At 43.0% G+C, this 17,758-nt stretch overlaps 1 protein-coding gene and 1 long non-coding RNA gene across 7 annotated transcripts in view; one reads left to right on the top strand and one right to left on the bottom strand.

Annotated features, from left to right (window-relative positions):
* Nucleotides 1–17,758, top strand: part of LOC121927826 — a 29,667-nt gene that overhangs the window by 2,540 nt on the left and 9,369 nt on the right. The gene's annotated exons all lie outside the window — the stretch shown is intronic.
* Nucleotides 2,720–17,758, bottom strand: part of KIFAP3 (kinesin associated protein 3) — a 173,428-nt gene continuing 158,389 nt past the window's right edge. For 5 of the 6 annotated variants that reach the window (XM_042461751.1, XM_042461753.1, XM_042461749.1 and 2 more), the window contains 3 exons: nt 12,840–13,029; nt 9,031–9,130; nt 2,720–3,603 (listed from right to left, as the gene is read on the bottom strand). In XM_042461751.1, coding sequence (XP_042317685.1) covers nt 3,495–3,603; nt 9,031–9,130; nt 12,840–13,029 — 399 coding nt within the window. In that variant the 3' untranslated portion in view covers nt 2,720–3,494. Of the gene's footprint in view, nt 3,604–9,026; nt 9,131–12,839; nt 13,030–17,758 lie in introns of those variants that run through there. The other variant, XM_042461752.1, reaches the window with a different exon arrangement.

The raw sequence follows: 17,758 nt of genomic DNA, 5'->3' as shown, positions 1-17,758 counted from the left end.
AACACATGCCTAATATGTGTGTGTGTGTGCGCACAGGTTTACCACCAAACAACATCTGAAGATTTTTGTGGAGGTGCAGAATGACCCCATAGGTGTGAGTCACAAATGCCACGAAGAAGAGATCTTTTTCAGATGATTTTTCAGATGATTCAGCTGGATTCATGTTCCTAGAAAGGAACATTGGTAGTATACTGCCAGTTGGAGCCCATTTATGATGACACTGAACCCATTTGAAGCCTGAAACAACACTTTGTTTATTTAACAAGCTGCACTCTTGTTTTTTCTGTCTCAATTAATGAACTGCTTTTTTGATTAAATTAATTCACATATTCCAAGCTAGATAGATTCTGAGACAACATATCTTATGTATTTCATAGAGAAGTGGATGGGCAGAGGTTGGGAGGTAACTGGGTAAAGCCAACCGTCTGTCCAAATTAGAATAGAATAGACCAACTGTTTGGTAAGCCAATTTATATTGATTTGACTTACAGGGACTAACAGCTACAGTAGAACTGACTTCAATAATATCTACAACCCATGTTTGCCTCCTCTTCTTTATATCTAACCAAAGCAGAAGCTTATAGAATCATTATAGAAGCTTATAGGACCATCAAGTCCAACACCCTGCCATGCAGGAACTCTCAATCAAAGCATACCCGACAGATGGCCATCCAGCCTCTGTTTAAAGACATCCAAGAGAGAGTTCATAGGATTGATTGCCAGAAATATCACATACCATAGTTGATTTTGAAACTTCTGTACTAAAAGGGCTGGAACCTTTAAATTCAGGAGATATGGTGTCTCGTTTGCACTGTTTCCTCTTCATGAAACTGCTTTCATTGATACTTTCATGAGCACTGTCTTTTTCTGAACTCAAATATCTTGGATTTTTTTGGTGGGATGGTCAGCAAACTGGAGGCAGCAAACAGAGATGAGACATGATGTGATAAACAGGACATGTAGAGCCAAGACTGGTACCTGAAGTCTGGAGTTATGCCTGTATTTGCTTCTGCATATTGCACATAGTACACTGGATATTCTGGATTGTATCCATGGAAGCCGTTACAATGAGTTTGAGGATTAAATTGAACTGAATGAACTTCCTCAAGACATCTCAGTGCCTATTCCCAGAGGACATGTACCCTTAAAGGCTTCATTTTCCAGCAGTGGAGGTGGAAGCATCCTTGTATTTGTTGATTCCTGTTGTCACTTCAATAGGCAGAAAAAAAGAATTGAAGGAGTCGCCACCAGAGGGAGCACCCCCACCATCCCGCAGTTTTTTCCTGCCTCAGGTCTGAGTAGGCTGTGTTTCTTCTTTTTGTCCTCCTTTACTTTGCCTTAAAGACTTTAATACTTCTTGTAATATTTCTTCTATTATATTTATGATCTGTTTTCTCCTACCTTAGCAACTGCCTACAAAAACACAATGTTCTTTAGCCTTTGCTCTATCCTTTTGTCTTTCTAACCTTTTCTGCTGAGGCCAGGCCAGGCAGGGAGAGACAGTTCAGAAGCTGTGCTGTGTGGCAATGAGATCGAACTCCAACTTTAAAGAAGATATCCAAGGCATCTGAAGAGGCTAAAAGACCAGAGAACCGAGGTGCAGCTGGAGGAGGAGGAAGTTCAAGCAATGTAGGCATAAAACAACAATATCATAGAAATATAGAGCAAAGATCTGTAAAGGACCTTGGAACTCATCCCGCTTTCAGCCTCACCTCTTGCTCACTGCAGAACCTGTATTTCAGGAGTTTTCCCATGCTGACACTGCACATTGAGGCTCATTAAGATTACATTCTATCTCCCTGCCCCCCCCCCTTTTTTTTTTGGAAGGAGAGAATGAAGGCTAAAGAAAATGAAAACTTAAGTAAAATGCCTTTTAAAGGAATTGTTAAAAGGGAGGAAACTTTTCAAAGCTTTTTTTTTTTTTACAAAGTAGTTTCCTACAGTACTTTTCAGTCTTGATAGTAAACAAAGAACTGCTGAGAAACCTCCTCCCCTTAAAAGAGTTTCCACTGACTATTCACAGAAGCGTGTACAAGAGATCCCTAGCACTAAGGAGGTCTAGCAGATTCTAAGGTCTAGAGTAGAGGTGTGGAAAGAGCCTCTAGCAGCCCGATGGGGTTCCCCCAAGGCCACCTTTTAGGCACCCAGTCCCCACACCACCTCGCTCACAAAACCCCATTAAAAAAAAAGAAAAGAAAAAAATGGCCCCCACACCTTAGGAGTGATTGGGGTGTAATTCCTCCCCTTGCCTCCTGGGTTGTTTTAGGTGTTTAGGTGAGGCCTTTCTTAAAGCAGGAAGTTTTTTTTTTGGGGGGGGGGGGAGAGTTGCCCACCCTGGTCTAGAATGTGTGCCACACAGAGACCATGAAAAACACTCTTCAAGTGCTACTTTGTTCCCAGGTTTGAAAGGGGCTGGGGAAAGAGAATGTGCAAGTGTACATTTCTGGCACAATTACTAAAAAAGGGGGATTGTGCCATACATCCTGAAACTGTTCTACATTGAAACACACAATGAAGTCATTTGCAGTTTATGAAAGCTAGTGCCACATAAAATATTAGTTTTTCAGGTGCCACAAGTCTCATCACTATTTTGGAATTTCTACATTGTATTCACCATGTGGTCTTACTGCAAAATGTAGTTGGCCCAATTATATAATCTTTTGCAAAGAATACTAATGTGTACAATGCTAAGAATGTGAAAATAAGCAAAGGGGCAAACTTTGAAAGGACTTTGGAACAGTTTATGATAAAGTATCATGAAGAAACAAAAAACATCCAGATTCAACAGAAACTTCCCCTGGGTTAGAGTAGTTAGGCACAAATTTGAAATTCAAATGCATGCTTCTCCCTAGCACCTTTTACAAGTTGCCCTCCTTTTTGATTTTCACCCTTTTGATATTGTTCCCCATATATCTAACAACACAGAATAGCACAATACCTACGACTTCTTTCAAAGTTTTCAAGCAGCAAAAGTCACAAATTCATACACACATTAATTATGCAATAACAGCAACTGAAAAATTCACTATTTACAATAACAGTGTCAAGTACATGCCCTGTTCATAAGAAGTATCACAGAAAGGAGAGGTCTGACATTGTATTTAAGCATGTTATCTAATCTTTAAGGACATTAAAAAAGATAAACATATTCACAAGCCTAGTTGAAAAACCTAGGGAGCCTGGGAATTCAATACCACTGATTACATAATCTGCTTTTAATCAAAATTAAGTTAGTTTCTTAATATAAATAACAGTGTTGACTTTCCAGTGAACAATTTTCACTATCTAGCAGAAACTGCAACAGACAAATGTGGGTAAGAGTAAGTAAATGATGATCATTTCTTTAGAATAACAGATAGCAAAGGGAGTATACCACACAGATCTTTAAAACAGTAGCATCATGCATTATTAAGAAAAAGTCAAAATTCAGCTACAGATGTTCAAGAATATATGAAGATAAGTGTTTAATGCAGCAGCCTACAAAGCTGTAGGTTTTATCGTGATCCAAAGCTGTAATAATAAGGATCATCTGGTCGATACCCATAAGCAGTGGTGGGGCGGTTTGGGATACCCAGAGGCTGGCCAAATCCATCAATTGCAACACTATATAGAAAATAAAACAAAGTTGAATTGACATTTGTAAAATAGACATAAACCAGTGCAAGGTGGATTGACTTTCTCAGAATAAAAAAAATAACCGTGGTATGTTTTAATACCACATGATGAGTGCTGAAATCTCTATTCATTATAAGGATTCTGATACCAAATTGCCAATTTTTCTAAAAATAACTTTTGGCCATTTGAGCTATTTAGTTGTGTGTAGTTGTGCAATATGGGAGCAAAAATAATAGAAGCATGCTCCTTCCCTTGCCTGAGCTGAGTAACTGCAGGTTATGTTTCTTCTAGTTAATGTAAGAAATCCCATAACTTAATCCATTCACCATTCAGACACAACTCATGTGTCTAATTATAGATTCACTTTCTGGTCATGGGAATCAAGTAAGAAAAAGTGGGAGGGGAGAGATAGTGAAAAAGAAATAGCATAGGGCGTATGAGCTTATTGACCAGTGCAACCATACTCATTTATTTCACGTAATAATATAGTAATCCCCCCCCCCGCTCTTCACTTAATGTTTCTAATGACCAATCAATTATGTTCCACATATGGAAAGTGTATACATAAAATGTGAAGACTCACATAGATTAGACAGAGTAACAAAATCCGTCTGAGTTCAGTATGACCTACTCAAATTTGCACAAAGTCGCATCTTTATGAAGAAAAACTCATAAAATCTGGAATACTAATTAAACAATGGGGTCCAAATGCTTGGCCTATTTTGCTTGATGCCTTTTTATTTTATTTTGGAATAACACATTATAGGCACTTGCTACAATAGCATAACCTCTCTACCACTTTTATCTTCACAAAGGTTTAGTATGAAGGCAGTTGTCTTTCCAACAGCCTCCAAATCCAAGTTCTTGAAAACAAACATATTTGAAAAGGCTGAAAAACGTGACAATAAAATGGTGGAGTTATATATGTTTGCCAGGATTCCCTACTATTGAGCCAGGGCAGTTAAAGTGGTCTGAAGCTGGATTATTTCTGCAGTGTGTTTTGGACCTTGGACATACTTATTGACAATGAGATGTTAAAATTGTATGTTGTTGTGTTTGCAAATGACTAAAATTCATATTTATCAGCCCTGAAACAGAAAATGTCACACAAAGGAGGGAGAAAGTACCTTGGTATAATTTATGAGGATACAATGAAGACAAACTGGGACCAGTTTTCCAATTCAGCTAGTTGCATTCCAACCAAAAAGATCTGTTGAAGGACTTTGTGTAGCTCAGAAAACACCCACATCCCCACACTGTGGTGATACTAGTTCTTAGCATCAGACCCTTGAAGAAAGTACAAATATTCATGCAGTTGTATTGATCCTTATCTGCCAGAGCTTGGAAACGGTGTCACTTGGAGGTGTGGACCACACCAGGTGACACCCTAAGGGTGTGGGTGACACCACTGCTCCTTAAACATCTGCCTTTGGGGGAAAACGGGCTCAGGTATTCCCCTGTGTCCCTTTAAAATGCTGAAGAGATTGTGTGTGAAGCTTAATGGGAGGAGAAAGAAGAGGCTTCAGTTTTTAAATTTAATGTTTTATTTTTTAATTAATTTTTTAAAAATAAATATTTTAAAACATCAAATTTTACCAAATTTTCACTTCAACCACATGAAACTATGTATATGTAATTGCATTTAGCCTGTGTGTATAATTTTAATATAGTTTAGAGAGCCAGTGTGGCATAGTGGTTTGAGTGCTCTACTGCAGCTCTGGAGCCCAGCAGAAGGACATCAAACCATCCTAGCCTCCCTAGGGAAGGAGTTCCAAAGTCTGGGAGTGTTCACCATCAAGGCTCTGTCCCTCTTGTTTCCACTGAAGAAACCCGGGAAGGTGGTGGGATAGACTACTTTGAGCTCTAATGGGCTCATAAAGGGAGATAGAGGAGGAGGGATTGTTTGCAATGACATAAGTGTTGGTTTTTCTTCCTTTCAAACCTCCTAGCACTGTGCCAAAATACTTGTATCTTGCTGGTTAATTTCCAGACTAATCAAGATTAAACTGGACACACTGTCAGCTGGAATTATAGAATTTGATAGCTCACTATGACGCAAGTGGAATTGGACACAGTGAATACTGAGTTGAAATCAGGCCTCTGTTCCTCTTACTCCTTAAATAGATAACTTGGAGTTCTGTTTATATCTACTGGCCCACAGTTTATATAAGACTTAATTAAGTATATAACATCATATTAGGTCTCCTTAAAAATTGTTTTAACATCATTGTGGTTAGATGGGAATTAGCTATATTATTTTGAGCCTCCATATCCTGATATTGTTATCAATCAGCCTCTTAATGGAAGAAGATGGAAATGGCTGGGGAAATGACATAATGGATGGGGAATATTATGAGATTATTGATTTCGATCGGGGAGTGGCAATTGTGGGGCAATGGGAGATATAGGTGAAAATGAAGTATAAGGGAAGACGAGATTGATGGCTGAAATCTCATCTTCCATTCATCCTGTTAGCCCAAAAGAACCGAGGGAAGTCCTAACCATACCACAGACCCTTACCTCGCTCCTGTGCAATGCCAGGTCGGTCAGGAACAAAACTCATATAATCCACGATTTGCTGGAACAGGATAAGGCCGACCTGGCATATTTTACAGAAACCTGGCTGGGGGAAGATAGTAATGTACAGGCCCTCCCAGACGGTTATGCTGTAATGGGCTGGATGAGGGAAAACAAACTCAGACCAAATCCAGAGAAAACGGTACTAGCGATAGGAACCCCAGGCCCAGGCAGGGAAATTTGTCAACCTGTTTTGGACGGGGTCACACCTTCCTTAAAGGACAAAGTTCGCAGCTTGGGAGTACTCCTGGACTCCTCCTTACAGTTGTCATCTCAATTTGACGCGATGGCCATCAACTTCGGTTGATATGGCAGCTGCCCCCCCTATCTGGACCGAAGAGAACTTGAAGCAGTGGTAGCCCTCCCTCCAGTCCATCTACCTTGGAGGTAGAGAGGAACTGCTGGACCTCTTACCCTTTCCCTCCACCACTCCCTTCTCCTTCTGTGTCATGTCTTTTTAGATTGTAAGCCCGAGGGCAGGGAATCGTCTAACTAAAAAGATTGTATGTACAGCGCTGTGTAAATTTACAGCGCTTCATAAATAAAGGTTAATAATAATAATAATAATAATAATAATAATAATAATAATATGCACTGGCTTTGATTTCTGTAATGTGTTTTACATGGGGCTACACTTGTGCCAAGTTCGGAAGCTTCAACTGATCCAAAATATGGCAGCCGGACTGATCACTGGTACTTCCAGGTCTGACCACATAACACCTGTATTAAAATCACTTCACTGGCTGCCAATGAGCACAGTACAAGGTGTTGGTTATTACCTTTAAAGCCCTACATGGCTTGGGCCCGAGTTACTTGCGGGAACACCTCTCCCTACATAATCCACCCGCACTCTCAGAAAATCTGGGAAGAATCTATTGGAAATACAAATGACTAGACTGGCTATGGCTTCCCAAAGAACTTTCACTGCCGTTGCCCCTAAATTGTGGAATGGCCTGCCGAAAGAGATCCGTCTTATTACCACCTTGGATGCTTTTAAGAAGGCAGTCAAGATGGAACTCTTCTGGCAGGCCTATCCATCCGACTCTGTTTAGGATATCCATCCATCAATCCTTGACGATGATTCTGTGCAATTCTACTGTTATAAAACTGTTGCACTATGATATATTAGCTTTTATTTGATATTATTATTGGATTTTTTTGGATTTCATTAAATTTTATTTCACACAACTTCAAATACCATATGGTTCCATCAGTTCTCTAGCTTATGAGATAGAATCAACAATGTTGCAGAAAAACGTTGGTCTTAAATAAATTTCTTAATAATATTAAACTATAACAATGCTGATTTATGGTCCTATCTTTCCCCACAATGTCACTGCTTGTTTCCATTTTCTCTGTCCTCTGTTAGCATTTTGCCATCTTCTCCACACAGTGGCCCTACCATTTCCTTCTTCTCCCTTTTGCTGTGGACATACCCCAAAAAGCCATTTTTATTGTTCTTAACCTCTCTAGCAATCCTGAGTTCATTCTGCGCTTTTGCCTCATTCCTGACAACCTAAGTCTGCTAGGAATATTTTTTGTTTCTGAATCAAGTTTAGTTTGATGGAGAGAATAGTCCTATATATCAATCATGCCACGGATACACACTGCTATGCTGGTGGAATGGCCACTCTTCCATATGCATGCTATACTCATGAGGGGAAAAGCAAAACATGGAAAATTAACAAAAAATGACATTAAAATGACAAATGTGTTCAGCAACCCTTGAGAGATCACACATTTTCAGTCTCCAGAGACTTTGATTGTAACACTGCCCACATTTACCACATTCAGCCTACACTTGTGTTTTATAGGTTTAAGAGAAGTATAAAATAGTAAGTGGACATTTATTAGTTAATCGAGGTCAGTAACAAATAATAATGATGATGATGATGATGATGATGATGATGATGATGATGATGATGATGATGTGGCTTTAAGCAGCTGCAGTTTCTCTAGCATGTTGTGCAAGGCCAGCTTATGTTGTAGGAACAGACAAGAATGTCCACATCTTAGAATGCCTGGGAATCTGGCTTTTTTTCTGATCTCCTCGTGTTTGGAAAGGGAAATAAACTATTCCCTAATCCTAGCTGATCATGCTGCAGAGTCTGAAGGGAAGGGAGAGGAAAAGGGACAGAGGGTGATGTCTCTTTTTAAGGAGAGAAGCAGGGAAGCTTTCAACTCCGTCCCTGGCGAGGCAAAGATACCGGCAGGGGACCAAGGGAGGGAGGGAAGGCAGTGTTTCTTTTAAGGGCAGTCTCCCTGGACTAAAGGACATGCCACTCGACCTCCACTCCCTGGAAAGAGCTGCGGCTGCCATTTTTCTGAGCCACATTACTGTATAGACACGTGTATATGTCAATCCAGGATTTTGGGATCCATTTTTTTGGCATAAATTTTTTGACTTATAGATGAGTATATACAGTATACACATCATGAGCCATGTGATTTCTCACTGCACCTGTAATCTCAAAACCAGTCATAGACGCCATGATTCCAAGGGCTGCAGTGGAGAACAAATTCTATTTTTCGTTCAAGGACAACAGGTGTCCAAAGTCAGGCACATCTGACTTAATAAAGAATAATATTTCTTACTCCAGTATTCTGTGTCCCGTGTGGTATCTCCGCTGCCAGGCCCTTTTGGGCTGTTCTGTTTGTATATCTTGTGTGCTGTAACCATATCCTGAGTCCAACTGGTACAGTAAGTTTTTCACCAAATCCTATGCTCTCTAATAATTTAGAATGCAACTATACAAATGTGCCATGAAACTGATGCTTGGGCAGGTACAAAACCAGTAGGAAAATACAATAAACTAACATTTTCTAGAAACAGTTTACCTGCTAGAGAAAGGATGCTGATTCATGGGGTCTCCATTCTGAAGATGGTAATCATTGAAGAAATCAGGACTCACTGCTCCATCATGTGTTATCAGTCCATCTATGAAAACAGAAAAGGTAAAAGCTCAGTGGTCAATTGAATAGCGTTAGGTCAAATTCGTCAACAGTAGGCAAGCAAAAGTTCCATGAACTGCTTAGAGTGGCGGAAAAAAGGAACTGGAGAGCAGCAAGACTGTTGTGGGGGATATATAGTGTGGGTGGAGCTACCACCAAAAAGTTGCAATAAGTTGCAAAGTAAACTTTGCCCAGAGATTCTGGAAGTTTCCGAGCTTACTGTGCAGGCGCAGATAAAACCCATTTGTGTGATTCGCAGAGACCACAAAGAAGAAAAGATAAATATTTGGTTGAAAATTGTAAAACAAATACTTAGTCAGAATATATTCAGAAATATGAAGAGTAAATGAAGGTAGTGGAAAAATATAATAGTTCAAGAAAATACTGCAATAGAGAGAATTGTTGGCAAGGATGAATAAAAAATACACATATTTTTATTTTATATTAATAATAATAATAATAATAATAATAATAATAAATTTTATTTTTATCCCGCTTTTCCGTAATGATCAAAGCGGCATACAGATTAAAATTCCAACATCAAAGTACATACATAGCAATAAAAACAATATCTAAAAATATGTTAAAAACAATTACACAGCCAGCTGAGTTGAGAAACCATAAAACTTTACAAAAATCAATTACAAAATAGGGGGAAAGGACATGATGTCACATCTCATGGGGGGAAAGCTTGGCAAAAGAAAAAGGTCTTAAGATTCTTTTTAAAAAGATCCAGGGAGGCGGTGGAACGGAGCTCATCGGGAAGGTTGTTCCATAATTTTGGGGCCGAAATGGAAAAGGCCCTTTGCGAGGTCACCGCATATTGCACAGTTGTGACCCTCAGCAAATTCTTCCTGGCTGACCTGAGTGTGCGGGGTGGATTATATGGGGAGAGGCGGTCCTCCAAGTACCCTGGGCCCAAGCCATTTAGGGCTTTATAAGTACCTACCAACACCTTGTATTGGGCCCGGAAGCGAATAGGCAGCCAATGGAGATCTTTCAGGATAAGTGTTATGTGGTCTGCCCTGGAACATCCAGTGACCAATCTCACAGCCATGTTCTGCACTAATTGAAGCTTCCGGATTTGGTACAAGGGTTGCCCCATGTAGAGCTCATTACAGAAATCCAATCGAAAGGTTACCAGAGCGTGTACTACAGTTTCAAGGTCCCTCTGGTCCAGGTAGGATCGCAGCTGGAGTATCAGCCAAAGTTGGTAACAAGCGCCTCTGACCGTTGCATCCACTTGAGATGTCAATTGGAGCGACGAATCCAGAAGCACTCCCCAGCTGCGAACTGAGTCCTTCAGGGGGAGCGTGACCCCATTCAGGACAGGTGGATAAATTTCACCACCCAGACTCGGGGAACCTATCACTAGAACTTCCGTTTCCTCTGGATTCAAACTGAGTTTGTTTTCCCTCATCCAGCCCATTACCGACTCCAAGCAGGCATTTAGAGGAGAGATGCCATCCCTAGTCACTGCATCAGTCGGAGACACAGAGAAGCATATCTGGGTATTATCAGCGTACTGATAACACCGTGCCGCGTGTCTCTGGATGATCTCTCCCAGCGGTTTCATGTAAATGTTGAATAGCATGGGAGGCAGGATAGCTCCTTGAGGGACACCAGATGTAAGTTCTCTTATCGGAGCAAGAGTCCCCCAGCTGCACCATCTGGAATCTGCCCGAGAGCTAGGAACGGAACCACTGGAGTGCAGTGCCCCCGATACCTAACTCCCTCAGGCGTTCCAGAAGGATACCATGGTCAATGGTATTGAAAGCCGCTGAGATGTCCAAAAGCACTAACAGGGACATGCTTCCACTGTCCATGCCCAGATGGAGATCATCGACTAAGGCGACCATGGCAGTCTCAATTCCATAGCCCACCCGGAAACTAGTTTGAAATGGGTCCAGAAAATCCGTTTCATCCAAGATTGCTTGGAGTTGGAAGGCAACTGCTCTCTCGATCACCTTTCCTAAAAAAGGCAGCAGTGACACAGGCCGATAATTATTATGTATCAGGGGGTTTAAGGAGGGCTTTTTTAGCAGAGGTTTAATTACTGCTAATTTCAGGCTAGATGGAAATCGCCCCTCTCTAGAAGATGTATTAATTATGCGGTGCAGCATGGATGTTACCGCAGTTCCCCCCTGAGCTGCCAGCCATGAAGGGCAGGGATTGAGGGAGCATGTTGTCTTCGTAACACTTTCAAGAATCTTGTCCACTTCCTCGGTACTCACAAACTCAAAGTGATCCAGTTTAATAGAGTCCACGGAAGCTCTGGACACCTCTCTTATAGGTTCTGAAGAAATACTGGCGTCAAGATCAGTCCTTATCCAAGAGATTTTATCCGCGAAGAATTTGTTAAATTTGTCGCAGCAGGCTTTAGATGGCTCTAAAATAGGGTTCAGGGAGGGGGGCAGTTGAGTCAGCTCCCTCACTACCCTGAACAGCTCTGCCGGATGTGACTCCACGGACGCAATATGTGCAGCATAAAACAAATGTTTAGCTGCACTTATTGCCACTCTGTAAGCCTTCAAGAGAGACTCAAGGAGTGCCTTGTTGACTAAGTGATGATGTCTTCGCCAGTTGTACTCTAGTTGTTGCATGGCCCGCTTCCTTTCCCTGAGATCTTCTGTATACCAGGGTTGCTTATTGGAAGCAGGCCGGAAAGGACGCTTGGGAGCAATACTGTGTATAGCCCTAGAGAAATCTTTATCCCAGATGTTAGTCAGGGCATCAACAGAATCGCCATCAGTTCCAACCATATAACCTTCTAGGGCTTCTTGGAACCTTTTGGGTTCCATCAGCCTTCGAGGGTGGACCATCTTAATAGGTCCTCCACCCCCAGGAGGGATTTGGGTAGATGCCTTGAGTCTAGCCTCGACCAGGAAATGGTCCGTCCATGATAGGGCAGAAATATTAGATACCTCTGCCCACGGAGTATCCATGTCCGTACTAAAGACGACATTGAGAGTATTACCAGCGCAATGCATGGGCCCTGAGACCAATTGGGACAGACCCATGGCAGTCATGGTAGCCATGAATTCCCAAGCCACACCTGTTGGACCTTGACTGACCTCGAAAGGGATGTTGAGGTCTCCCAGGACAAGAAGCCTGGGAGACTCCAACACCAGTTCCGAGACCAGATATGTCAGCTCGGCCAGGGAGTCTGTTAGCGCACGGGGTGGAAGGTAGACCAACAGAATCCCCAGACTGTCCCTAGCCTTCAAGGTCAGGTAGATACACTCAATGAAGTCCGTTTTCCGGACATGGTTCCTGGTTAAGGGAAGGGTGTTCTTATAAAGGCAACACCGCCTCCCCACCCACCTAACCTGATCTGGTCCTTGACTGAGTACCCAGTGATGGGGTAATCAAATAAGCAGATGGAAAATGACATAAATGTCATATATAAGACTTATGACATACAAGACTGAACAATTGTATTTTATTTGTTTATTTTAACAGCAATAAAGACTATTTTTAAAAAAATCCTAGCTCATTCCAAGTCACTTTAAACATCAAACTCCTATTTAATATACAGTGGGTTTCAAAATATAAAGGCGTCAAACATATGCCAACAAGCTGCAAGCCATCCCACTATGGAGTAGAGATTATTTAGATTGAACCTGTCTAGAAGACTAAGGGCACTGTGGATTTCAGTGCAATAGGAAACATACTATTATCTGTCTCAGCCTTACCAGCATTGTAATAAAGATCAGGTCTTTCTAATATGTCCCCTTCATGGATATAGGGTTCAATAGGATCGTCCCCATACAGGTACTGCTCATTTTCATCCATTTGCCGACTTTCAACCATTTCTAGCCACTGGGAGTTGTGCCATCGGAACTTTTCACTCTGGATCTTCTTAGCCCACTCCTCATCATATTCCTATATAGGGACATTTAGAGACTTCAATACTAAGATCTCAAAGCACAATTATACATTTTGGTTATGAAACGAAAACTAATACAGTGGGCCCTTCTTATCAATGGTTTTGCCATCTGTGGATTTGAGCTGCTGTGGTTGGCAAGCCCCTTTGTTTTAAATGGATGCACATGAACTACATTTCCCAGAATTCCATAGCATGGAGCCATGGAAAGAATCACCAGGAGTGGGAGCCACCTCAGCTGCCCTTCTTGCTTGCCTCAAAAAACAAACTAAACCAAACCAAACCAAACCATAAAGGCAGAATTGTCAGTTCATTCATGTGAGTGCAAGTGCATTAAAAGAATGAAACAGCAACAATAATGGCATAGAAATCACATGCTGTAATGTCAATATCAGTGCACACAAAACTTGAAATGCATGCAAATTTCAGTGTAAACCTGACAGTAACACTGCCCTCTCAAAACCTGTGTCCTGTCTAGCCCTGGTGTCCAGCCTATAGTGTTTGATGAATGTCAGTGGCTGGGACCAGACAGCAGCTTTGCAGACATCCTTCAAAGGCATCCTAGTTAGAAAAGTGAAGGATGCAGCTACCGCCCAAGTTGAATGGGCTCGAACCCTGGGAGGGAGAGTTCTACCTGAAAGTTCGTAGCAAAGGTGGATGGTACCAGCCACCCATTTGGAAAACCTCTGTGCAATCGCAGGTGGTCCCTTCTCAGGCTCCAAATAACAAAGGAAAAGTCTTACAGAGTGCCTTGAACCCGAAATCCTGTTCAGGTAGAAGGCCATGCCCTCCGAACATCCAAGGTGTGGAGCTGGTGCTTGGTATCTGAGGCCAGCTTCAGGGCCAAGGTCAGCAACATAATATCCTGGTTCATGTGGAAAGCTGGCACCACCTACGAAAGGAAGTTGATATTGTTACAGAGGACCACCTTGTCCCTAACATAGGTAAGGCTGGTCCACCCGCAGAGCACAAAGTTTGCCCGCACAGCAAGCAAAGGTGATGGCCACAAGGAAAGCTGTTTTCCAGGTCAGCAATCTCATGTCTGTAGGTTCGAAGGGCTTGGATGCCAAGCAAGAAAGCACAAGATCCAGGTTCATGCCAATGTTGGTACTGAGGATGAGGGGGGGGGGGGAGGTTGTTGAAGCCTTTCAGGAAACTCTTCACAAGGGATCTTTGAAGAAAGAAGGCCTACCCTCCATATGGTAGTGAGAGCAAATTGCAGAAAGGTAGCACTTGATGGAATTAAGGCACAGTCCGGAATCGGCCAGTGACATCAGGAATTCAAGCACCGTCGGGACTGACACACGGGATGGAGAGAGGTCCTTAGTTGAAAGGAAGTCCATGAACTTCTTCCATTTGACTGCATAAGACCATATCGTTGAAGGCTTCTGGGCAGCCAGGATGACCATCCGTACTGAGTCCAGGAGGGCCTCTAAGGAAGGATTGTCCTAGCCACTAGCGGAAAGGACTCGATGTCTGGGTGGTGAACCTGACCTCCTTGGAGTGTGAGAAGGTCGGGATAGAGATCGAGGCGGAGAAACTCTGTCTGTGTCTGGTGAAGGAAGGGAGCAAACCAAGACCATGGTGTCGGATCCATCTGTTCTCATGTTGGCTACTATCCTTGTGATGAGTGAGAAGAGAGGGAAGGAGTCTCTCCTGACCACTCAAACAGGAAGGCATCTCCTCAAGAACCCAGAGCTCAAATGTGGGAACAGAACTGAGTGCAGTGGCTGTTGTGATGTATGACGAACAAGTCGATTCGAGGCATCCCTCACATGCTGAAAAGGTCAGTGACCATCTCGTGATGAAGCTGCAATTTGTGGCACGAATCCGAGGGTCTGCTGAGCCAGTATGCCAACTCGTTTTCTTTTCCTGGAAGGTAAATTGCCTGGAGAAGGATCTGTCTGGGGATGCACCAGTGCCAGATGCGAAAGGTGAGCTCCAGCAATGTTCAGGATTGTGTCCCTCCCTGCTTGTTCAGGTAGTACATGTGTGTGGTGTTGTTGGTCAAGAGAAGAACTACTTTGGTTCGAAAAGATGTTTCAAAAGTCTGGAGCACCTTTTCCATGGCGAGGAGTTTGAGAACATTGATGTGAAATGTCCTCTCCAGTGGGACAGTGAGGCCGGATATGTGGGCCTCCATCCATTCATGGATGCATCCATAGTTAGGGAGACCTGAGGCTGAGGACGTACGAAGGGCATGCCAATGCACACATTCTCAGAATCAAGTTCAGAGATTTGGTGACGGGCCTCGGTACCGTGAGTCAGTTGCCCTGGGAGTTGACCATGGGATCGAAGACTGACAGGAACCAAGCTTGGAGGGGTCGAAGCTGTAGTCTTGCCCATGGGGTGATGAAGGTTGTTGAGGCCATGTGCCCCAGTCCCACCTGGATGGTGTGTGCTCTGACGCGCCTGTGGGAGAAGCAATCTCGAACTGCAGCACAAAGAGTCTGAAATCTGTCGGATGGCAGACAGGTGATGGAGTCTTTGCAATCGAGGACAGTCCCAATGAACCTTATCTGCTTGGATGGGGTGACGTGAGACTTGGCCAAGTTGTCTACGAGCCTGAGGGACTTGAGGAAGGACAAAGTGAACTCAACATCTCTTCATAGTTCTTCTTTGGATATGGCAGCAAAGAGCCAATTGTCAAGGTATGGAAAAACTTGAATGCCTCGCTGGTGCAGGTAGGCGACGATGGGAACCATACACTTGGTGAAAACTCTCAATGCCATGGAGAGGCAGAAGGGAAGCACATTGTAGTGGTACATGTTGGTCCCGATGGCGAAGGACAGGAGCCTCCTGTGTTCCTCTCAGATCGCAATATGAAAATAAGCATTCTTGAGATCGAGAGTCGTAAACCAGTGGTCCTGCTCAACAAGGGTAGAATAGTGGCCAGAGTTACCATACAGAATCAATGGTAAATCAAATAGGCATTGAGAAAATGGAGGTCAAGATGGGCCTTAAGCCTGCATCTGACTTTGGCACAATGAAATACGGAGAAAAAAAAGCGAGCTTGAGAGGGATCCAAGAGTGAAATCACACCCTTTCCCAACAAGGTGCGTACTTTGTTGAGTAGGGTGTCTGAGGGGTGGTGGTAGCAACAACAGCTCCAGTGATCGGGAGCTCTTCAAACTCGAGGGCATAGCCCCTGCAGACAGTGTTGAGGACCCAGGAGTTGGAAGTTATCATGGCCCAGGTGTTGTTTGGTAGTTATAATTTAACTTCTTGTCAGTGTCCTTATTAAACAACCCTGAGTTGTCAAAATCCTCTATGGCCACTTTGGCATGTGGAATAAGGTCCAAGGATTGGAGGCATGCATGCTGTCACAGAACGACTGAAGCCGACATCATGTTGGCAGCTCAATTGGCAGAATGTCGAGCCGAAGTTATTTACTGTCTCCCTATGGCATGAGCCTCATTTCTCAGTGCAAGTGCAGTCGAGCGCTTGTCATCAGGGAGATTGTCCAGGAATAGAAGAAGATGCTCCATTATATGCTGTTGGTAGGCCCCCATACAAGCATTGTATTTCGTGACATTGAGATCGAGCACGGCTGCTGCATATACTTTCTTAGCAAGGCAAGCAACTTTCTTTCCCTCCTTGTCCGTTGGCATGGTGGAGGATTTCAGGGTAAATGATAATTGGGAGCCATCCACAATGGCTGAATTGGTCTTGGGGTGCTTGCAGAACCAAGATAACCTGAGCCCTGCAGTCCTGCGACGGTGAGAGGGAGGCATCAATTCAAAAGCTGGTTCCCCAAGCCTCCTCCCTGGGATACCTGAGCTCAGCAGTCCTGCAACGGCGAGAGAATGGCGCGCTGGGAGAGTGGCAATTCAAAAGCTGGCTCCCCAAGCCTCCTCCCTGGAATACCTGAGCCCTGCGATGGCAAGAGGGAGGCGTGCCAGGAGTGTGGCAATTCAAACGCCGGCTCCCCAAGCATCCTTCCTGGACATTATTTTTCATTGAGAGCATTGTTAGTAAACTGGCTATGGAGAGTGATGGCAATGGGCAAAGAGAGAGATCCTTGTTAGTAGTGGATCAGGGGAGGCAGACAATGTTAATCTTAAACAGCTCTGACTGCCCCTGATGGTCCGACTCCTTTTACCTGATCTTTATTTGTTTTATAACTAGTACAACTATTTCAAGTATGTAACTTGTATTTGATTGTTATTTTGCCTTTGGGGGAGAGCTGGAGATTGTCTTATCAATTATTATGCTATGTTAAGCGTTGATTATTTGCTATGTTATGTATTTTTAATTTCTTGTATAACTACTGTAACTGTTATTGTATTTTACTATGATGTAATGGTGGGGGGCTGTAAGGGGATACCATAATGCATTATTGTTTATACTTTGTATTTTTATTCTGTTGTAATCCCGCCTCGATCTGTAGGGAGAAGCAGGAAATATAAATAAATCATATTATTATTATTATTATTATTAGAAAGCCGAAGGAGAGACAAATGTTTAATTTTCTTTGAAGTTGAAGCAATGGAAGCCAGGGTGTCCCAGGAACGCTTAGTGATTCACTCTAAGGATGGCAAAAAGGTGATTGATACCGGCGTTGATACTCTACTGTGAATCCTATGTTCGACTGGGTCCAGGGCGTCATCATCTGTATGGGTCACCTCCAGTTCCAAGGCACTGGCCATCCTCACCACTTGTTCCGCGAAGGATTTGACATCATCTGTTGGTGACACCAGGTTACGGAGTCCCAAGGACTGCTGGGAT

This window comes from Sceloporus undulatus, chromosome 4 (assembly GCF_019175285.1).
Source record: "Sceloporus undulatus isolate JIND9_A2432 ecotype Alabama chromosome 4, SceUnd_v1.1, whole genome shotgun sequence".
NCBI classification, from domain to species: Eukaryota; Metazoa; Chordata; class Lepidosauria; order Squamata; family Phrynosomatidae; genus Sceloporus; species Sceloporus undulatus.
The sequence above is the reverse complement of the archived record's forward strand: the minus strand, read 5'-3'. Positions and strand labels throughout refer to the sequence as shown.